This window comes from Oncorhynchus keta, chromosome 34, assembly GCF_023373465.1.
Source record: "Oncorhynchus keta strain PuntledgeMale-10-30-2019 chromosome 34, Oket_V2, whole genome shotgun sequence".
Classification (NCBI taxonomy): Eukaryota; Metazoa; Chordata; class Actinopteri; order Salmoniformes; family Salmonidae; genus Oncorhynchus; species Oncorhynchus keta.
The window spans coordinates 59,071,943-59,095,143 of record NC_068454.1 but is presented as its reverse complement, the minus strand read 5'-3'; the positions used below and the strand labels follow the sequence as shown (position 1 = coordinate 59,095,143).

The 23,201-nt window shown below is 47.6% G+C and overlaps 1 protein-coding gene across 2 annotated transcripts; it reads right to left on the bottom strand.

The window, feature by feature from the left end:
- Positions 1–27: 27 nt before the first annotated feature.
- ago1 (argonaute RISC component 1) lies at positions 28–23,188 on the bottom strand. Of its 2 annotated transcripts, none has more exons than XM_052494164.1 (19): positions 22,442–23,188; positions 15,939–16,125; positions 14,177–14,297; positions 13,825–14,006; positions 12,181–12,317; positions 11,567–11,716; positions 10,635–10,722; positions 10,158–10,305; positions 9,942–10,061; positions 9,561–9,683; positions 7,336–7,469; positions 6,754–6,938; positions 5,800–5,959; positions 5,487–5,577; positions 4,550–4,744; positions 4,093–4,227; positions 3,794–3,895; positions 3,028–3,227; positions 28–2,792 (listed from the first exon to the last, which is right to left on the bottom strand). In XM_052494164.1, the coding sequence occupies exons 1-19, from the start codon at positions 22,464–22,466 to the stop codon at positions 2,684–2,686; spliced, it is 2,592 nt and encodes an 863-aa protein (XP_052350124.1). In that variant the 5' UTR covers positions 22,467–23,188; the 3' UTR covers positions 28–2,683. The 2 variants fall into 2 exon arrangements, with proteins under 2 accessions (XP_052350124.1, XP_052350125.1); XM_052494165.1 differs by having other exon boundaries at positions 11,582–11,716.
- Between the last annotated feature and the right edge of the window lie 13 nt (positions 23,189–23,201).

Below are 23,201 nucleotides of genomic sequence, written 5' to 3'. Positions count from 1 at the left end.
GTCTGTAAGCAACAAAATCAACAAGAGTATTAAAAAACAAATGTATTTCCTTTAAAAATAGCCCTCCCCAACAGAGTCCCCATACTATTACATCATACAGAGCCAAAATAAGTTGCTTCCATGTCCTTTCATTCAACCAATTGAGAAGTGCTATGACAAAGACTGTTCTTGATCAGTGGCTTTTATATTGCTTAGTCAGTGAGGCTGAGTGGAGCGGAATCGCTTGTGTCCTCATCATGATGCTTTTCCCAGGGTAATTCCATGTTGTCCTCCCCTGTTGCAAGGTGCTTTGTGTCTTCAGTGAATGGAGACAAGAACTGCATCTGGATCAGTGTTGCTGGGATTACCCAAGCTGAATTTGAACACAGAGGGGCCGGGGACTAACCCCAACTGCAAAGGCCCCGCTACATTGGTGAGCCCAAATTCATTACAGGTTATATACAAATCACCTTGGACACATTGGGTCAGTACAATGGTGTACAAAAGCATTTTGAGTGCGTAAAGTCCATAAACATGAATCCCCCCCCAAAAAATTGGCATATCATTAAATCTCAATCGTCATTCCCTTCCAACATAAAAAGGTGCTCTACCACCCACCAGACATGATTGGAGGCGCTTGAAGGCCAAGAAGTGAAAGTTGTCAGACTACTCTTCGCATAGTACCCCCTTGAGGATACACTCTGACACTACTCATCACAACAATACAGAAAACAGCCTTTCAGTTCACCGCTTACACAACAGAAGCTATGACTGACAGGCAAAAGTGAGCGTAATAAGCTCCTATCTCTAGGAAAACGGAAAGAAGGTGGCTCAGACTACCCAGTCATAATAAAAATGTGTTTCATGCGTTTCAGAGAGTCAGAACGTGATCAGAAGTGAAGGCAGGGCATATTGAGTAAGTACCCCCAAATAAACTGTGTAGCAAACCCCTATCTGTGTTGTCCATGCACACAGCGCACCAATGGGGGATCATACACTAGGCTGGGAGGAGGGGAACCGAGGCAGAGGGTTGAGCGGGGTATGGATAGGGGGGAAAAGGGCGTTGGAAGGAGGGGGTAAGTATTCATGTGGGGGTTTTAAGGGGGGCAAGTGCATGCGTGGAGGTGACTCGGTACACACTCAGTAGGAGAATATGAGGGGGCGTGAGTGTGCTTGTGTTGATCGACGCTGTGGTCGATGTTTGTAGGTAGGACAAGCTATGTACAACATAAAAAATTAAAAAAAGAGGTGCTCTGTGTGCGTACAGTATGCGCGCGTTTGTGTGTATGTCAACGTGGTGTACTGGTGTGTACGTCGACCCCATTGACATAGGTTGGAATGTGTAGCTAGAATGTGTAGAATGATCATATAGCCAAGGTCAAGTGCTAAAAGTGAAGGGAGAAACACTTTTCATTCAGTGTTCTCGGGCCCATGTCTTTTTGCTGCTTTCACACCTACAAAGACAAGATGAAGACCTTGTATTGCTACTGTTACTCTATTGGTTCAGCAAGCTTAGAGAGGTTGTAGGTGTGAGAATATCTATTGTGTAGGTAGGTAGGTAGGGGTGTGTGTGTAGACCTGTGTGTGAAGGCTGGGGGAAGACAAATCTCCCCATTCTGAAGTAACATAAACCAATCAGGTAAAGAAAGTGCCTCGTAATTCCTTTCGCAGAGTAAATGCATTCTGACACAAAGATTATCTTCCTGTTTACATAGGTGCCCCTTCTCCATTGGTAGGCATCACATTAGGCTGGTTAATAATAATAATGCTGGTTTAGGTGCATGGGGTGTGAGTATATTCAAGTATATTCAATAAACTCAATACAATGGTCCCTCTAACTTCTACATTGGCCTCTCTCTACTGGCTAATTTTAAGAGGAGACTCCCCAACCTGCAGAGATACAGTGAAGGACTTAAGTCTCATGTATCTACGATATAATACACCTGCTCTTTCTATCTCTGCTCTATTTCCACTATTAAGAGCAGAGGGCTAGCCTCACACAGACACTTCATATTAGGTGCAGGGTGGGCGGCGTTGACTACATGCTAATCTCTAAGTGCTAAGTGCTAAAGTACCGTACATCCCCATTGCACACCTCAAGGCCATAAAAAAATGTAAAATGTCAACATAAGAATGGAGTTCATGATAAAATATTTAAACGATAATAAGTGTGTCCTTTTTGTCGCCCTTCCCCAGCCCGGGGGTCTCATGACTCCTGTTGTACCAGGGGCTTGAAACAGAACACTGGCATCCACCGGTGCGGATTAGGTAAGAGGCAGCATTGTGGTGGCAGTCAAAAGTCTCGGGGCAGCTCAGCGCCCGTTTTCCTCCCCTCCATATTGCATTCATAGGAGTGTGGAAGGTCGCATACAATAATACCCTTTTTTCGCTCTTAAAAAAACAAAAGAAAAGTCTACATAAAAACACACAGTCCTGGTAAAGTAAATAAAAATAAACACTTAGTAATATCAACAATGATAATAATAACCGTTGTGCAGAACGCTGCAGAGTCGACCTGGGTTGATCAGGTGAGGGGTGTATAGTTCTGGTACTGGGGTGGGTCAGTCATGAGAGGTGTGTGGAGTGTGTGGGTGGCCACAACCATGGAGGGAGGAGGAGAGGTGGAAGGCTTCCAGTGGGCTCCCAGGCCCCTCACCGAGGGATGGTGAGTCTTAAGGACAGTGGTGGTGGTGTGGGGTGGTGCTCAGGCAAAGTACATGGTCCTCAGCGTGTCGTGGTGAATCTGCACCGCCTTCGCCAGAGCCTGGGGGTCCCGACCGTTACTCTGACCAGAGACATGGCTTCCCTCCCCACTACAGTAAGGACAGAAAGACACAGGATCCAATAAGTACCGAATAAGATCTGGAAATTATATGGTGCTTATCTTCTTCATTCATTTTAGGTTGAGGCATACAGCTGGATCTACACAACGGATGGCATGGAACTTGAATTCATCTTGACAATTAGACTACATTTTAAGTCTTAAACATCTGACAACAGATTTAAGTGGAAAGTCCCTTTAAACGTTAACTAGACCACCATGCTCACCTGTCGTGCTCCTTGTCCACCAGATGGTAGCGGGCACGGAAGGCCACGAGGCGGGCGTAGTAGGCTGGCGCGGGGATGGAGACGGAGCGTGTACAGCGCACGTAGGTGTGGCACAGCTGGTAGGTGAGGATTTGCAGCTCGTCGGCGGTGAAACGATTGTCGTCCCACAGGACGTAGTAATGCGAGGGCCGACTAGTCCCCTGCAGAGTGGAGAGACCATTTCAACACTCAAGAGAGGAGGATTACTTGAAAACATGAATAACTAGTATTAGGGCCCTGTGTTTTGCCTGTATTTGAACCTTTTGTTAAAAGCTTTAACTTCAAACTGTCCCCTTTTCATGTCAGGTGGTCCAGCACCATCCTCAGACAATTGCTTAATCTTTGGTGTAATTCTCATTCCCGAATAAGGCTTAAAATACAGAATCAAAATGTCACATGATTGTGCAAAACACAGGGCCCTAACGATATGTTTTTAAACCTGCTCTTTTAAAGTTTCTCATATGCACTGTTTTAACTTACATTCATTGTTATGTTTTATGTTGTGTATCTCGTAAATATATGCATGTTGCTTTGTTGGAGATGTAACTCTCAATGTGATTTCTATGGTTAAATAAATAATCAAATAAAAGTATACAAATTAAATAGCCATGGAGCCACAAAGGAGCTTTAAAAAAGAGCTGCATGTGACTCAAGAGCCAGGAGATTTAGAATGGCTCAGGTTAGACCAACACAGCTGGACAGCAGCAGGAAGCTCCTCCCCACTCACCTGTATACCCGCGTGACTGCAAAGGTAGAAGTCAAACTCAAACGGGTGAGTGATGCTGGTGTCCACTGTGGTCCCTGCAGGAATGTTACCACTCTTCCCGATCTACAGAAAAAGACAATAACAGGACCACGATATTTAATTACAAAATGCTTATCCTAACATTACAACCGCAGACCACATCAAATAAGCTCACAGGACGCATTTGGCCCGTGCGCCGATAGTTTGAGACCCCTGTTCTAGAGTGAAACCTATAAAGCATGATACAGTTGCGGTTAGAATAGCTCGGACTGTTGACTCACTCTCTCAGACTTGTCGGCACAGAAGAGGCGTGTGTGGTGGCGCTTCTGGACCACGATGTAGGTGATACCAGGCTGGTAGTCCTTCTCCAGCTTGATGCACGCATCCCTGATGGCCAGAAGCTCGTAGTGGAGTATCTATGCAGAAAATTTTTACATTTACTCGTTATCTGTCAACTGATATCTTTAGAGGTAGTTGCGTTACTCACCTCTTTTTGTAACTCTTCCCAGTATTTTGCGTTATTGTCACGCTATACTATATCAAATCATACTTATTCAGAGATGAACTACATACCATTACTTAACTGCTATCAACTACTAGGCCTATTGGTCAAAGTGAGGGAAAATATAGTGAGTGATCTGGCCAATCCAACTCTGTCACTTATAAATAATGAAAAATGGACCCCCCATCTCTATTGACAACCATTTATAACCCCTAACGACAGAGACCAGTAAGTACCTGCGGGAGCTGCCCCTCGGGCACTCCGTCCCTGTAGAAGATGATCCTGGTGGGCTTGAAGCGGGTCGACTTGTAGAACTGGATCAGCAGCTCTCGCACCATGTAAGAAAGGTCTTCGATAATCTCTTGCCTGGGCCTCTGGACCCGGACTGTGGCACAGTACCTGCTGGGGTGGGCGTCCATACTGCCTACCACCTGGAGAGAGATGAAGAGAAAAAGAAATGAGGGAACTGGCCATGCAGAGACTAGGGTATGTATTCAGAAAGCATCTCAGTGATGATCTATGATCTGGTCCCCCCTGTCCACGTAATCTTATTCACTATTAGCCAAAAGGCAACTGATCCTATATCAGCACTACTACCCAAGACTCTTTGTGAATCCAAAATTCAGAAACCACTCTTAAAAAGCAAGAATTTTGAAAATACAGAGACGAGCTGAAAAATAAAAGATAGACAACCCAAAACATCAATATTTAATTCAGTTTTCTATGATTCACCTCTAGCCAATGATACAACGTGAGCACTAGCATCCTCTAGAGGCACAGGATAGGCGGTGTGGGAAGCTCTGGGTCGTCAGCATCTATAACAGTAACCTCGTAGCCTTACGCCTTGTTATTGTGAGAGAAATGGTCATCCTTCCCGACCACCTCTGTAAGCGCAGACACACACCCACAGAAGCACATACAGACGCATACAGAGGGCTGTGTGACTCAACGGCCTGTCATGATCGCTTGGCAACCACACAGCCAACCACAGCCAGGCCCGGGTTGCGAGGATCGGGGTGACGTCATTTCTTCCCCGTCTGTGAGTCAGTGCTGAGCCATTCTCTTCCCCTTCTTCTCTTCCTCATACCCCCAGTCTTAAAATGTGATGTACTCTTAATACATAATCATTTGTGTTAACATGGTGTAGTGGTAGTATTGGAGAAGCAGCCTTACAGCGGTAATGGAGGGCTTCTTCCCATCTCCAGCAGGGGGGTGTGTTACATCGGCCCCCAGGAAGATGACAGGCTCCTGGAACACTGCTGACCTGTGAGACAGGAAGGGAGAAGGGACAAATTCCGTCAAACTCACAGGAGTTTGTCTGATTTGAAAAGAGTGCTCATATACATGAATGCGTTTCCATCCAGAGCACATTAAGACCAAGTTCGTATCCATTAGGTACCAAACGCAACAAAACCAACTGAAAAAGGAAGGGACTTTGCATGCCATAATGAACACAACCCAGTGGAGAGAGTTGGTGAAAGTTTACCGTTGGTGGGGCACCAGGATATTGTTGATTCCCCCCAGCTTGACGTTGATCTTGAGGCAGAGGTTGGAGAGGGTCTGGGGGGACGTCTTCACCACGTTCTTCACCTGGACACACTGAGTGGCCATTCCTAGGAGAGTGTCTCCCACCCTCTTCACCTCCGCTACACAGGACCAGTAACAGGCAGCAATTAGGTATAGATCCAGAACTGCTCAAATGAAGCTATTATACACGAGTACAAAACAGTAAGGACACTTTCCTAATATCGAGTTGGCTGGTTGTCTTTTCCGTGGTGGACCATTCTTGATACACATGGGAAAGTAATTGCAATGATGAGATAGATCTTATTTGTTTTATGATCTTGCTGTCATACTGCGTTCAGCAGTGTTCGATCTTGCCTAGCCACCTTGGGTCAAGAGGACCAGAATGGAAATCAGTCCCAGACTTTATTGTGTGTTATTCTCCATGATTTTACTCATGTGCACGTATGGCTTTTTCAAGTTTTATGTGTGCTTGTTTTTTTACATTTTTTTTATTTTTAATGGTCGGATTAATAAAATATATAATTTAAAAAATTGTTTATGTGCTGAACGTGGAAAACCCAGCAGCGTTGCAGTTCTTGACACAAAACGGTACGCCTGGCACCTACTAACCACACCCCATTCAAAGGAACACTTTTGTTTTGCTCATTCACACTGAAAGGCACACACACATAATCCATGTCTCAATTCTCTTAAGGCTTAAAAATCTTTTTTTAACTCCTCCCCATCATCTACACTGACTTATGAATAATGTCCTGTAATATTTTCAATTGTTCAATATTCCATTTGTCACGTATGTGTTATGTATTTTTAAATGATATGCAATTGTTAGTCATGTCAATTCTGCATTTCTTCAGTTTTATCTGTGAACAAGAATAAATAAACTCAAACTCGGCATGAATAAGGCCAATCTTACCGTAGACTGGGGTCTTTCCAGGCAGGATGACGATGATGAGCTGCAGTCCAGAGTAGGTGTTCTTCAGGTGCCTGAACATGGGCTCCACACTGTCGGCTCCCTGGGCGTATTTACAGAAACACGGCTGGCCCTGGATGGGCATCCCAGCATCCTTGGAGATCTTACGCAGCTGGTCTGTGAAGTTCCTGAGGAGAGTGATGAACATTTTTTGTTCGGAAAGGCACCTGGTTCACATGGTGGTGCTGTCTGCTGAGTCCAGGACTATGTTTATTAAAGCACCAAAACGGAAGACAATGGACTGAAACAGGGATGTATTATCTGGATTTCTCCAACGGAATGCTCATCCAATTGCAAAATGTTTTAGAACGTTTCCCATAGTGTGAACTAATGAACACAACCCATACCACAGCAAGTAAATCTTGAAATATAAAACAAATTACACTATTCTAACACACAAAACTACGTAGAAAAGCAAATATTTTATCTTTAGATAAATATTGTTGCACTCTGACAGGAATCTTTAATACGATGCCTGAAGATATCCACTTCCCACACTACCCAGTCTCCCAGAAGGGTACTTACTTGAGCACCTCCTCCCGACACTGTTTCTGGGGGGCGAAGCAGGCGATGGCCCACACCTTGATCTCAATACCGTTGTAGAACTGCTTGCCCCTCATGTCCCACACCCCCTGGTTGGGCGTGGCGATGGCCCGGTTCTGTTAGGTGGAACAGGTGGGAGACCAAAGCTTCAGAACCAGATCAATGTCAGGGCTGTTTGCACTCTGTGAAATCCACACCTACTGTAGTGGGGACTGACTTCTGAAGCCAGAAGCTTGGTTTGATATAGAGTGGTGAGCAGGAACTCTGTGGACCCTTTGTGTCCAGGAGTATTTTAGTCGATCATCGTAGCCGTTGGTGCTCTGTCGAGTTGCTATTTTCTTGGGTTCTCTCGTGTCAATTAACTCGTGGCATTCCTGGATTACTCATAAAAGTAATAAGGTCTGATTTATATCAACAGTAGTCAGTTTATAAAAAGGTTAAGGGTACAAGACTGTGTACATGGCTGTGTTGGCAAAAATCACTACATTTCCCCTCAAGCAAAGCGGGGAGAGGCTACCCGTTGTCACAGTTCCAAGACCTGTCAGTAACGTCCGGCTAAACCTACGCCAATGACGCCGGTGGATCTCAAAACTGAACTTGGATCCGCGGTGAGTTGCAATGTTATTCTTCACCACAGTGGTCTTACGGCAGATCGAACCAGTCATGACTATTTAAGGAGAGCGAATCGATATACAATCCCAAAATCAGCAGTAACTGTCAATAGTAAAAACAAATCTTAAAACGGTGTTTGAGTGAACATGAATCCAGAAAAGTAATGGTGAAGTCCTCCTCACCACTCTATAGCCTACTGGTGAGTAGCTGTGTGGGCTACTCCTGGTGTTACGGTCATATACACTACTGTTCAAAAGTTTGGGGTCACTTAGAAATGTCCTTGTTTTTGAAAGAAAAGCACATTTTTTTGTCTGTTAAAATAACATCAAATTGATCAGAAATACAGTGTAGACATTGTTAATGTTGTCAATGACTATTGTAGCTGGAAACGGCTGATATTGAATGGAATATCTACATAGGTGTACAGAGACTCATTATCAGCAACCATCACTCCTGTGTTCCAATGGCACGGTGTGTTAGCTAATCCAAGTTTATCATTTAAAACAAGGGTAATTGATCATTAGAAAACCCTTTTGCCATTATGTTAGCTCAGCTGAAAACTGTTGTACTGATTAAAGAATCAATAAAACTGTCCTTTAGACTAGTTGAGTATCTGGAGCATCAGCATTTGTGGGTTTGATTACAGGCTCAAAATGGTCAGAAACAAATCACTTTGGCTGTTTCTCTGTCCAGTGGCTGTGTTCTTTTACCCATCTTTTCTTTTTATTGGCCAGTCTGAGATATGGCTTTTCTTTGCCACTCTGCCTCGAAGGCCAGCATCCCGGAGTCACCTCTTCACTGTTGACGTTGAGACTGGTGTTTTGCGAGTACTATTTAAGGAAGCTCCCAGTTGAGGACTTGTGAGGCATCCGTTTCTCAAACTAGACAATCTTATGTACTTGTCCTCTTGCTCAGTTGTGCACCGGGGCCTCCCACTCCTCCTTCTAATCTGGTTAGAGTCAGTTTACTCTGTTCTGTGAAGGGAGTACAATACCGCGTTGTACAAGATCTTCAGTTTCTTGGCAATTTCTCGCATGGAATAGCCTTCATTTCTCAGAACAAGAATAGACTGACGAGTTTCATAAGAAAGTTATTTGTTTCTGGCCAGTGCTAACATAACTGCAAAAGGGTTTTCTAATGATCAATTAGCCTTTTAAAATAATAAACTTGGATTAGCTAACACAACATGCCATTGGAACACAGGAGTGATGGTTGCTGATAATGAGTCTCTGTACACCTATGTAGATATTACATTCAATATCAGCCGTTTCCAGCTACAATAGTCATTGACAACATTAACAATGTCTACACTGTATTTCTGATCAATTTGATGTTATTTTAATGGACAGAAAAATGTGCTTTTCTTTCAAAAACAAGGACATTTCTAAGTGACCCCAAACGTTTGAACGGTAGTGTGTATATATCTGGACAGTAAATTGTGCTAAAAAGAACTGAGCCCAATGCGAGTAGCAAATTAATTCCTCCTCCATTTACTGTGCTGGAACAAGTACACAGCATTTTTTTTTTTTGCACTAAAGTACACAGACTTGAAAGGATGCTTAATGTGGCCGTACTAGAAGCGTGATGTCTCTTACCCGTCCTCCATACTGTAGGATGGGGGCAGGCAGCACCCTTCCCGTCACCTCCGCCATCTCATCCTTCACCTTGATCCCAAACTCCTGGATGTACGGGTCCAGGTTAAAGTTGGCATTTTTCATCTGTGGACAGACGGGAACAACAGATAGGATATGTGCTATTCATTCTCTCATGTCACACATAATGCTGTCAATTCACATCTAATCCGTGGAGAGAATAAAAGGAAGTCATTTACTATGTACAGTCTTTTCCCCTCAAGTCTAGTAGTAGTATGTGTTCATCTGTGTTGGATGGTCTGTGTTAAATGCGTTAATGCCAATTCTCATAGCTGGTAATTACGCATTGCAGCCTCCAGCCACCAGGCGGCACCACCGACTCACCAGTCGGCTGATCTCCTCCTGTCTGTCAGGTGCAGAGCGAGCCGTGGCTTTGATCATAGTGGACGTCTGATTATCTGTCAGTTTCTTGATGCAGCGCTGCCCTGCTACTATGTTACACACCTGCAGGGACACAAAACAAAAAAAACATTGAGTATATTATATAAGCAGGGATTTCCTTCTCAAGTACAGAAAGCAACTGGATTGAATGTTTCTCACCTCCAGGGGCAGGTAGGTGTGCTTCTGCTCCTGCCCCACCTGGAGGCAGGGCAGGTGGGGATACTTGAGCTGCAGATTGTACTTCTGCTTGAAGTACTGGGCCACCGTACACTCTACTGTCTGTCCGCTCTCAAGCTGCAGAGGAAATCTGGTAGGGAATGCGTGATAAAGGTGTTAAATGACTAACACAGCTACCTGAGAATAGTCACCCCATGCCTCACATAGATGCAAGCGCCTCTAGAAAACCACCGGTGTCTTCACTCAATGCTAGAAAAAATGTGGACAATAAAAAAAAAAACATATCCATCCTTGTCACAGACCATATCTGTAGTCAGAATCACAAAAGACCAATATCCCAACTGACAATGATGATTTACAGGTCATGACTTTTATTGGACTTCTCGCAGACATATCATCCACCCAAAACATCCGTTGTCCGGGGAGCATCAGTAGGGTCGACCGTGTGACGCTACTCACGTCTGGTGGCTGGCGGGGCGTCGCGTGACGTTGCAGACGCGGTACTTCCTCTTCATCTGACCGCAGTGGGTCACCTCCACCTTCAGACCTGGTAATGCCCACCGACAGCAGGGCACAGACACACACACAAAGATAAGAGCCAGCAGTAGTGACGGCACGGGGACAGACGTTGATGGGGAGAGGGTGGAGGAGAAGGGAAGGACAGAGCTCTCCCCATAGGCTGTGTGCACAGAGGCGCTGCTCCACCAGTGTTTCAGTCGTTCACGCTTTACTCTTTAGCGCCATCGTGTGACCTTTCAAATGTATTTCCTTAGGAAAACTCATACAAAACGTATAATAGTGCATTCCATCACAATCATAGAAATTGAAAACATTCTGGGGAGACTCCTGGGGTAGAAAATAAAAGGGGCATGGTGGAGAGAAGGATGCATTAGGATGAACGTCAAAGAGAAGGTGGAGAAAAGGAAATGGAGGAGTGAGTGAGTGATGGGAGAAGGAGAGTGAGTGAGTGAGTGAGTGAGTGAGTGAGTGAGTGAGTGAGTGAGTGAGTGAGTAGGAGTGAGTGAGTGAGTAGGAGGGAGTGAGTGAGTGATGGGAGAAGGAGTGGTGGAGAAGGAAGGAAGGAAGGAAGGAAGGAAGGAAGGAAGGAAGGAAGGAAGGAAGGAAGGAAGGAAGGAAGGAAGGAAGGAAGGAAGGAGAAGGAAGGAAGGAGTGGTGGAGAAGGAAGGAAGGAGTGGTGGAGAAGGAAGGAAGGAGTGGTGGAGAAGGAAGGAAGGAGTGGTGGAGAAGGAAGGAAGGAGTGGTGGAGAAGGAAGGAAGGAGTGGTGGAGAAGGAAGGAAGGAGTGGTGGAGAAGGAAGAGATGTGAGGGGATCGTCTGAGGGGGCATTGGTGAGAGGCAGGCGGCATGGCGTGTGGAAGGTACTCACTCACTGTTCAACGGCCCACCTTTGATCTCCTTGGTGAAGCGGACCCTCTGCGAGTCGGTCAGGGTCTTGGGCTGCTCGTCTATGTTGCGGATGTCCAGGACTTCGCACATGAACTCGATCACCGGCTGGGCTTTGTAGAAGGCCGTGGCAGACACTAGAGGGAGAGAGCAGTAAGTAATGCATTCAGTCTGAATGGAAGTGAAGTGCAGCGGAGACCGAAGCCCAGTGGTATAGGATTGTGTTATTCCTAAGCATTGGGTTGTGTTCGCTAGGACACGCAAGGGAAAACATAGAAGAAAATGTTTCAGCTGAAAAGGAAAAATGCTTTCTTATTGGACAAATCCACGTAGTTCCTGCCCGTTTCGGTCCATTTTCTTCCATTTGGTGCCTAATGAACACAACCCCAATACTAAGTCATTTCTAAGCATTGACCTGCAGTGAATTTTTACACCACACAAAACGGATGTTAAATCATAGACCACTGTGAATGTAACTTTAAGAGCAGACCTAACATATAACCTCTTGTGATCAGATTTTCATTCCATCACGTCGATGCAACAAGGTCTGTGACGTCATACCCTCGAGTAGATCTTGCCTGGTGGGACTCAGCCGACTCACCATCAATATTGAGCATCATTTTCCACATGGCGGGGCGTACAGACTGGTGGAAACCAAACCACACCTCTCTCCCCCCTCCCAGGGGATGGTAGTATCCTTCAGGTGGGGAGAAGAATGATCGTCCCACTGGAGTGTACCTGGATGACAAAAAATGACATTATAGAGAATGAGTCATTTGAGTCTCAGCACCGCAGCATGACTCAATGTCCAGTAATTCTGTGTCACCTATAAGGCGTAGCAGACATCAAGTCCAGCAGAATGATTCAACAGCTTGTGTTTGTGATCTAGTCAAGCCTCCAAGTCAATGTCTGATTATTAGATTTTGTTCATGTGACACCTTTACACAAGTCCTCAGCTATCAGGCATCTGTTGTCTCCTCTCGATCTGTAACTATAATATAATTGAAAACTAAATCGCTGTTCAACAAGTTTGATAGGAATGTCTTGCTATTGTTTTTTAAAAAATCCAAAATAACAAAACATTCACACCTCAAGGCAAACATATGCCTTTCAATCAGTTTGAAGACAACATGCACACAGTGTCCTGTGGCGAATGTGTTTGCGTGTTCTGCCTATTTGTGCATCATAGATCCTAGCTTTGCAATTAGCTACAAGCTTCTCTGCCCTTGCTTTCATAGTGTGTGTGTTTGCATTTGTGTGTGCCCTCCTACCGGTCTGTCTGTGCGCGCGCGCGCGCGTGCGTGCGTGCGTGCGTGCGTGCGTGCGTGCGTGTGTGTGTGTGTGTGTCTGTGTCTGTGTCCGTCTGTCTGCCTGTCTGCCTATGTCTGTGTCCGTCTGTCTGTCTGTCTGCCTGCCTATGTCTGTGTCCGTCTGTCTGTCTGTCTGCCTGCGTGTGCGTGTGTGTGTGTGTCCGTCTGTCTGTGTCCGTCTGTCTGTCTGTGTGTGTGTGTGTGCGTGTGTGTCCGTCTGTGTGCGTGTGTGTCCGTCTGTGTGCGTGTGTGTCCGCCTGCCTGCCTGCCTGCCTATGTGTCCGCCTGCCTGCCTGCCTGCCTGCCTATGTGTCCGCCTGCCTGCCTGCCTGCCTGCCTGCCTATGTGTCCGCCTGCCTGCCTGCCTGCCTGCCTGCCTACCTATGTGTCCGCCTGCCTGCCTGCCTACCTATGTGTCCGCCTGCCTGCCTGCCTGCCTACCTGCCTGCCTGCCTATGTGTCCGCCTGCCTGCCTGCCTGCCTGCCTGCCTGCCTATGTGTCCGCCTGCCTGCCTGCCTGCCTGCCTGCCTATGTGTCCGCCTGCCTGCCTGCCTGCCTATGTGTCCGCCTGCCTGCCTATGTGTCCGCCTGCCTGCCTATGTGTCCGCCTGCCTATGTGTCCGCCTGCCTGCCTGTGTCCGCCTGCCTGCCTATGTGTCCGCCTGCCTGCCTATGTGTCCGCCTGCCTGCCTGCCTGCCTGCCTATGTGTCCGCCTGCCTGCCTGTGTCCGCCCGCCCGCCCGCCCGCCCGCCCGCCCGCCTGCCTGCGTGTGTCTGTCTGTGTCTGCCTGTCTATGTCTATGTGTGTGAGTGTCTGTCTGTGTCTGCCTGTCTATGTGTGTGTGTGTGTGTGTGAGTGTCTGTCTGTGTCTGCCTGCCTGTGTGTGTCTGTCTGTGTGTGTGTACATTGCTGGATGTACTTAGTGTACCATACCTCATTGAGGCTAGGTGGCGCATGGCCACATCCAGTGCTTGGACAGAGTCCAGGGGAACCTGCAGGCGCCCGCTGACCAGTGTCTCCTGGAGCAGACGCCATGACACCGTGGCCAGGAAGCGGATAGACACCTTGAAGATACGATCCTTCCCCTCCCCGGGGATAGTCACCTCAAAGTCCACCTTCAGGGAGAAAGAGGGGGGGATGAGCAAATGGAGCGATGGAGGAGAGTGTAGGCGGAGGGGAGATGGGAGGGGGGGGGTTACAGGATAAAGAAATGGAATGCACAGACGGGAGTAGAAGGGGACTTGCTCAAAATGTATAGTACACACTTCCTCTCCCTTATGCCTACCTTCTCACTTCCGATAGGGAGCGCTAGCACCGTATAGATATTCTTCTTGCCGTCGTACACCGGCTTCCTGTCGCCAAAGAGCTGGGGCTTGAAGTGCTGCACCATGTATTCCACCACTTCCCTGCAGGGGGCGACACAGAGTCAAACACACCAGGTTCACCATCATGGCCATCAGAGGTGACAAAACCACAAAAGACGACCATCTGTCAACAAATGTAGTGGTCCAAATTAAACCCAACATCCTATCAGAAATCTGGATTTAGGATGGGTGTTTTTTTGGGGAGCAGGAAAGACCCGATTCGATTGGTTATGGATCAAGCAGGATACAGCTGGTGAAAGGTGATGGTCTCATGGTCGTGGGGGAATCCCTAGGACAAAGGGAGGCAGGGGAGGTAGCTGTGGGGCCACGGCACCCCTGAATACATGGTGCCGTGGCTTTCGTCTAAGTGTGGGGGTAGAGTGGACGGGGTTGAAAAGGAGAGGTCATGCGGGGTTGACCTTTCGCATGCCTGCATGGACCCTTTGTTTGAGAAGAAAGAAAACCTACTAAGTAGGAACGAAGCAGATGTGTTCGGTGTGTGTACTTCGTATAGAACATTTTCATCAGGCAAAGTAAAACTTCGGATTTGACTCGGCTTTTCTGTTAATCAAGTAACAGAAAGAGAGAGAAAGAGAGAGAAAGAGAGAGCGAGATGCTATTTTTGTTGTTGTTGGATATACAACAGTTGAGTTACAGTCTAGGAGGTTGTACAACGGCTGAAATCCTCAGTCCAATCAAAGGAAAGAAACGCAGACGGCTCAATTGGCCAATCATTGAAACGCACGTCTGGGGTTTAGAATGGATTGGCCAACCATTGAAACGCATGTCTGGGGTTTAGAATGGATTGGCCAACCATTGAAACGCACGTCTGGGGTTTAGAATGGATTGGCCAACCATTGAAACGCATGTCTGGGGTTTAGAATGGATTGGCCAACCATTGAAACGCATGTCTGGGGTTTAGAATGGATTGGCCAACCATTGAAACGCATGTCTGGGGTTTAGAATGGATTGGCCAACCATTGAAACGTATGTCTGGGGTTTAGAATGGATTGGCCAACCATTGAAACGCATGTCTGGGGTTTAGAATGGATTGGCCAACCATTGAAACGCATGTCTGGGGTTTAGAATGGATTGGCCAACCATTGAAACGCATGTCTGGGGTTTAGAATGGATTGGCCAACCATTGAAACGCATGTCTGGGGTTTAGAATGGATTGGCCAACCATTGAAACGCATGTCTGGGGTTTAGAATGGATTGGCCAACCATTGAAACGCATGTCTGGGGTTTAGAATGGATTGGCAAACCATTGAAACGCATGTCTGGGGTTTAGAATAGATTGGCCAATGATGACCACCATACAATGTGGATCTCGAAGACCATTAATCATATCCTGGTTAGATAATGGTGGATACGGGACGAGAGTCATAGTCATGGTGCGCCAATGAACTGAGAGTCTCTCTCCGAATCATCTTGAGAAGTTGTTTGTCCTCTACATAGAGTGTGGTCCTCCGGGTTCTGGCTATGGCTCAGTTCTACAGTCCATATTCTGTGGTTCTTAAAAACATTGGGGAAATGTTAGCGATCAAGTGGACCACTGCTTCACTTATAGTTGGGGACACCTGGGTGACAGGTGTCGAGTTGGGTAACCTCAATCCCCAGGCTATTGCCCACAGGGGACCAGATGTGGTACACGAGACTATGTAGGGCGGCACGTTACTCTACCTGTTGACCCGTCGGGGGCACTTGTCAGGCTTGATGTCCACCTCGTAGTGGAACACGTCCATCTTGGGGATCTCCACCTCAAAGTAGTTGGCCAGCAGCTTGATGGGCTTGCCCACAGTGCCCATGCCCGGCCGGCGGGGTGCCTGGAACACCTGCTGCAGGGGTGGGGGGAAGGGCCCCATGGGCACTGGAGGGGCAGAGGTGTCGGAAGTTTAGGCAAGGGCAGAAACGGTAGGGACGTGGGTATGGGAGATGAGGAAATAAATGGAGTAATGAGGAAAGAAAAGTGAGCATGGGCATGTGATGATGGGCAGAGAGAGAGGGGGCATGTTATGGGCAGAGAGAGAGGGGGCATGTGATGATGGGCAGAGAGAGAGGGGGCATGTGATGATGGGCAGAGAGAGAGGGGGCATGTGATGATGGGCAGAGAGAGAGGGGGCATGTGATGATGGGCAGAGAGAGAGGGGGCATGTGATGATGGGCAGAGAGAGAGGGGGCATGTGATGATGGGCAGAGAGAGAGGGGGCATGTGATGATGGGCAGAGAGAGAGGGGGCATGTGACGGGCAGAGAGAGAGGGGGCATGTGATGATGGGCAGAGAGAGAGGGGGCATGTGATGATGGGCAGAGAGAGAGGGGGCATGTGATGATGGGCAGAGAGAGGGGGATGGGCATGTGATGATGGGCAGAGAGAGAGGGGGCATGTGATGATGGGGCAGATGGGCAGAGAGAGAGGGGGCATGTGATGACGGGCAGAGAGAGAGGGGCATGTGATGACGGGCAGAGAGAGAGGGGGCATGTGATGACGGGCAGAGAGAGAGGGGGCATGTGATGACGGGCAGAGAGAGAGGGGCATGTGATGACGGGCAGAGAGAGAGGGGGCATGTGACGGGCAGAGAGAGAGGGGGCATGTGACGGGCAGAGAGAGAGGGGGCATGTGATGATGGGCAGAGAGAGAGGGGGCATGTGATGATGGGCAGAGAGAGAGGGGGGCATGTGACGGGCAGAGAGAGAGGGGCATGTGACGGGCAGAGAGAGAGGGGGCCATGTGAGACGGGCAGAGAGAGAGGGGGCATGTGACGGGCAGAGAGAGAGGGGGCGTGTGACGGGCAGAGGGCAGAGAGGGGCATGTGACGGGCAGAGAGAGAGGGGCATGTGACGGGCAGAGAGAGGGGGGCATGTGATGGGCAGAGAGAGGGGGGCATGTAACGATGAGATGATGGGCAGAGAGGGGGGCATGTAACGATGAGATGATGGGCAGAGAGGGGGGCATGTAATGATGAGATGATGGGGCAGAGGGGGCATGTAATGATGAGATGATGGGCAGAGAGGGGGCATGTAATGATGAGATGATGGGCAGAGAGGGGGGCATGTAATGATGAGATGATGGACAGAGAGGGGGGCATGTAATGATGAGATGATGGGCAGAGAGGGGGGCATGTAATGATGAGATGATGGGCAGAGAGGGGGGCATGTAATGATGAGATGATGGGCAGAGGGGGCATGTAACGATGAGATGATGGGCAGAGAGGGGGGCATGTAACGATGAGATGATGGGCAGAGAGGGGGGCATGTAACGATGAGATGATGGGCAGAGAGGGGGGCATGTAACGATGAGATGATGGGGCAGAGGGGGCATGTAATGATGAGATGATGGGGCAGAGGGGGCATGTAATGATGAGATGATGGGCAGAGAGGGGGCATGTAATGATGAGATGATGGGCAGAGAGGGGGGCATGTAATGATGAGATGATGGACAGAGAGGGGGGCATGTAATGATGAGATGATGGGCAGAGAGGGGGCATGTAATGATGAGATGATGGGCAGAGAGGGGGGCATGTAATGATGAGATGATGGACAGAGAGGGGGGCATGTAATGATGAGATGATGGGCAGAGGGGGCATGTAACGATGAGATGATGGGCAGAGAGGGGGGCATGTAACGATGAGATGATGGGCAGAGAGGGGGGCATGTAACGATGAGATGATGGGCAGAGAGGGGGGCATGTAATGATGAGATGATGGGCAGAGAGGGGGGCATGTAACGATGAGATGATGGGCAGAGAGGGGGGCATGTAACGATGAGATGATGGGCAGAGAGGGGGCATGTAACGATGAGATGATGGGCAGAGAGGGGGGCATGTAACGATGAGATGATGGGCAGAGAGGGGGGCATGTAACGATGAGATGATGGGCAGAGGGGGGCATGTAATGATGAGATGATGGGCAGAGAGGGGGGCATGTAATGATGAGATGATGGGCAGAGAGGGGGGCATGTAATGATGAGATGATGGGCAGAGAGGGGGGCATGTAATGATGAGATGATGGGCAGAGAGGGGGGCATGTAATGATGAGATGATGGACAGAGAGGGGGGCATGTAACGATGAGATAATGGGCAGAGGGGGCATGTAATGATGAGATAATGGGCAGAGGGGGCATGAGCAGGATGATGAGTCAGGAAGAGACAGGAAGACGTAGAGAGGAAGAAAAGAGCAACAGACGGACAGGAAGGAAAAGTTTGAGCAGCAAAATATGGGGATAAAGAATGAAGGAATGGGTGTACATGGGAGAGAGAGAGGGGGGTGGTGAGAGGGTGACACGAGACGAGGATATTGATGAGGGATAATAGCGGGAGAGGGGGGAGAAGGAACAAAGCGATTCGGGTGAGAGGAGGGGGGTGAACGAAAGAGGAGGGGAGAGGGGTGGTTGGTGGTTCAATGAGAATTAAGGGTGAGAGAGAAAAAGAATACATTAGGGCGACGCTGGAAACACCAAGCCAGACAGACACTGAAAGAAAGATACAGACATTTCCTTAAACACGCAGGCAGGGTCAGAAACTGCTAGCGGAGGAGTAGGCTAGCCTCACAAGGGCTTCTAGTGTGATTTTGTATTAAAAAAATGACCTCAGCCTACATGAGATGGAACAATCACAAATGTGCAATAGTTAGCGATAGTAGCATAGGTATCCAACGGTCACGGGAAGATGACAAAAAGCCTGCATTTGAGATGTTTTCCTTTGACATTAATTCTACTGCTAGCCTCTTTTCAAACATAACTTGAAACTTTGGTACTGAGCAGAGAGTGAATACAATACAAAGTGCATGTGCACTAACTAGTGCATTGCAGTGAGGAAAACAAGTATGCGAAGTTCAACAGGTGTAGGACTTGAGATCGGCCTGGTAAAACGTGAGACTCCTGCCTTCCTCCCTGCCTGAGAGGGGGCCCAGCCCTGACCAGCCCATGTCTTAACCTCTGCTTCCCCAGAGAACAGCCCTCTCACAATCACAACAAAGACCGCAGCTGCCCTCCTCCTCCTCCATCACACAGACAGGGGGGCTGGGGGGGGAGAGGGAGAGCCCCCACTACCACACACACAAACACAGGGGTACCCCCCGACATTCCCAGCCTTACCATGGAGACTCCACAGCAACACTGGCATTGTCATGGAGATCAGGAAACCTGGAGGGATGGTGGGTGGAGGGGTAGTGTGTGTGTGCGTGTGTGCGTGTGCGTGTGTGTGTGCGTGTGTGTGTGTGTGTGGACCTTGGCCTTTTTCATCCTGAAGCAGCGTTAGTGTTTCCACATTAGGTCCGAGCGGCCTCCTCCCCAGTCATTAACCTCTCTCACATGCGAGGCCTATAGCTGAGCTGAGCGGAGAGCTTGTGGTTTAAAAGGCAAGCATTGGAAATCCTGTAGTCAAGCATAGCAGTCCGTCAAGGATGAATACGCTCAACCGGTCTTGAAAAAGCATCCAACTACGGAACGGCAATCTGGCATGATAAACCACTTACGACTAGGTCTATTCTACTGAAGGTGTGTTTGTTACGCCTATGGCATAAGTCTCAAAAGTCTTGACACAGAGTAGGCTAAACACACTGACACACACACACACGTCACCGGCAGCCCGCCCCACCCCAGTGGAGGCAGATGGTGAGAAATGGAGCCAGAGATCACACATCCCCAGACAATAGCAGTCTTTCCCTGGCACTGGGGCCCTTTCCACGTCAACTGTGTGTATGTGGTGTGTGTGTTTCTCCCTGGAGTCTGGTTTAGGCCGGGTTCCTTTATCATTGAAACATGGAATTACACACACGCTATTCCCATATCCATTTCCTGCTGACATCACTAGAGATGATCCCATGTCTAATAGTTGTCTGGAATGGTGATATAGCTAAGAGTTAACTATCTATAGGTTTAGGTTCAGATAAGTATTCAAACACTGTCCTGAGGTACAGGTATAAAACATTCTAGTAGCTTAATTCTAGTCTTGGGGACAGAGTCCGTGTTAAATGGGGCAGGGCAGTCAAACGTGATTTTACTGTGTTTTTTTTATACTTCCACACAGAGGTTGGAAAACAAATACTGAAAATTATGATAATGCATTTTAGTGTAAGAGCTGTTTGAAAAGACAGTCTGAAATGTCAGCTTGTTTGGCTGGGTGGGGTTTTTGGACCGCCTGTGACATCAGATGCTCTAAGCTAATAGGCCAGTAGCAAAGACAGTTTGTCATTCTCTCTGCCAATAACAGCTATTTTTCAGGTTATACATCCTTGCCATTAGGCTCCTCCAATTAGGCCCCACTCCCAGTCAGTCATAGCTAAATATTTGCTTGAGCAATTACATTTTTCTAAGAAGCTATTTTTGTTCATATTTCATACCATTTTAATTGAAATCAACCACAGTAAGGTAGTTAATCGCTAGCCAGAAATGATTTGATATTGAGATTTAAAGGTCCAATGCAGCCATTTTAAGGAAAATACCACTTAAACTATAATTTTGGTATTTGTTTCATTAGTCCACTGTTGATACAGTCCCAAAATGTTTTGCATGTCAGCCATCAAGTTGTGAAGATATAGAACTTTCAAAACACAGAAAGTGTCACAGTGTGCTGCGTTTTGCATCATATGATCAACAGTGGACTAATGAAACAAATACCAAAAGATAGATTGAGTGGAATTTTCCTTTCATTATTACTGATTAACTGACTCATATTAATGTGTCAATGGTGTCCTATAGGATGCTCAGTAAAATCCTACTAGTCCCAAATCTGGAGGCCAGTCAGTCAATGTAGTTGCGTGAAGATACACAACAAAGAATATGTCGCTTTGGTCAGAGAAGAAGACTTCTGGAGATGGGCGGGTCCGAGGGTCATTAGCTGTTTGTCCCCCTGCCCAAAAACAAACAACTCCATATTTAAGTGTCAACAAGCTGTCGAACGATAGGCCGACTCCGTTTGAAAGACAGTGAATTTTAGCTAACATAACTGTGATCTACACTAACACCTGGGGACCATTGATTATGCACAGATTGGACTTCAGACCAGACTAAAGCGCAGTGTCATAATATATCACAGGTCATCATAATATTTAGAGTTGTATGCCTGTCTGCCCACTTGAACTAAGTAACAAAAGTGAAACACTGATATGCCATAACTAGCCTTTCGTGAAATAACACTGACACTTGAACCCCCCCCCCCCACCCCACCGCTACTAGCACGGACTTTGCTGATAACTACTTTGAGGAAAAATCTACGTACTATGACTAAGATATGTGGTTGTCCCACCTAGCTTTTTTAAGATGAATAAATTAACGGTAAGTCGCTCTGGATAAGAGGGTCTGCTCAATGATTCAAATGTAAATAGCTCTAGCATTACCCAATATGAACATTAAATTGGAATGACCTTGATGTAAAAATGTTGGCACCGAGGGTTCCATGGAGGTGTGGTTTCATTTCTATAGCATGTACTAATCTAAATAATAATATTGGGGCGACAGGTAGCCTAGTGGTTATAGCGTTGGACTAGTAACCGGAGCTGACAAGGTAAAAATCAGTCGTTCTGCCCCTGAACAAGGCAGTTAGCCTTGGAACAGTGGGCTGTCATTGTATTTAAGAATTTGTTCTTAACTAACCTGCCTCGTTAAAAAAATGTAAAAAATAATATTTCAAAAAATCACATCATAACGAGGTAGTCCAATAGCCACTTTTTGCAGTATTCAAATACATAACTAATTGTGGTGTTCACATAGACTTGAGTTAGTTCATCGTGGCTTCATTTTGGTGGGGTGTGAATAAATAACATTTGGATGAGTGCACTTTTCGATCATTCTAAAACGGTATGTAGAACACAGACTGACAAAACAGACAGTCTTGTATTTGGTGTGTGTGAGTGTCTGACTAGTGAAGGCGGGCTTTACCTCGTGTCTCCACGCCAGAGATTCCCACGGCCCCCTGCCCCCGCCCCTGACCCTGGACATTGTCAGTGCACCAAAAGACCCGTCTCTCGCTATGATAAGTCATTTCGTATAGTGCACGAGCTATGGTTGAAAAAGACCCACAATCGTTGTGATGGACGGATTTTTCAGCCTGCCAGCTAGCATTAGAGAATGCTGCACCAGATATGACGCCCGTTTTAAAAAATGTGGGCAATTGCATGATACCATCAGCTGCTATAGCTGAAGATAAGCATCCATTCAACCCTTGACAGAGAAAAGAGAGAGACCTACCAGCGCCAGACGGTCCCGGCTCCATCCCATCCACTTAACCGCGCGGGCACTAGACAGTCCAGGGTTCTATGGTCACAGCGCCGGCCCTTTCAGGCTGGAAGAGTTGCAGACTTCCAGCCCCCTCCTCTCGGCGTGTAGTCTTCTCCGTACTCGCTAAACCCCCACCCCTTCCAGTACCCCCAGACACAGAGTTGTAACGACAAAAGCTGCCTGTCTGATAACACAAGAACCGCTGCTGAACGGCTCTTGTGTGATACCTTGCGTCGGTCTTCTTTCCTCCGGGTTGAACGCTCTTTGCCTGGCCTAAAAATATTGTCCGTGGCGCTATGCTTTCTTATCGGTCTGTTATGCTCCTGCTCACCGTCCAAGCACGATTCTCCAGCGGAACAAAAAAGGACCAGCCCCCCTCCCCGAATTCTGTAACCTCTTCTTTGACTTTGAAGGATGTTGCATTCTGTAGACGAGTTGTTGTAGTCGCCCTCTACTGGAGGCGGGTGTATCAGTTATCTTGGTGTAACAGCTGAGCTGTACATGGTTATTGCTATCCGGAATTCTTGGGACGTCCTTACCCTACCAGCGTTTCCCAAGCTTGGTCCTGGGGACCCAAAGGGGTTCACGTTTTGGGATTTGCCCTAGCACTACACCGCAAATTCAAACAATCAAAGCTGGATGATTAGTTGAATCAGCGGTGTAGTGCTAGGGCAAACGCCAAAACGTGCAGCCCTTGGGGTCCCCAGGACCGAGTTTGGGGAACCCCTAA

Excerpts from the sequence above, each read along its gene's own strand:
- ago1 (XM_052494164.1), bottom strand. The coding sequence starts at position 22,466 with ATGGAGCCGGGACCGTCTGGCGCTG. Across the intron at positions 9,684-9,941 it reads AGGAGGAGATCAGCCGACTG|ATGAAAAATGCCAACTTTAA; the intron begins GTGAGTCGGTGG and ends GTCTGTCCACAG. Across the intron at positions 2,793-3,027 it reads GTGGACAAGGAGCACGACAG|TGGGGAGGGAAGCCATGTCT; the intron begins GTGAGCATGGTG and ends TCCTTACTGTAG.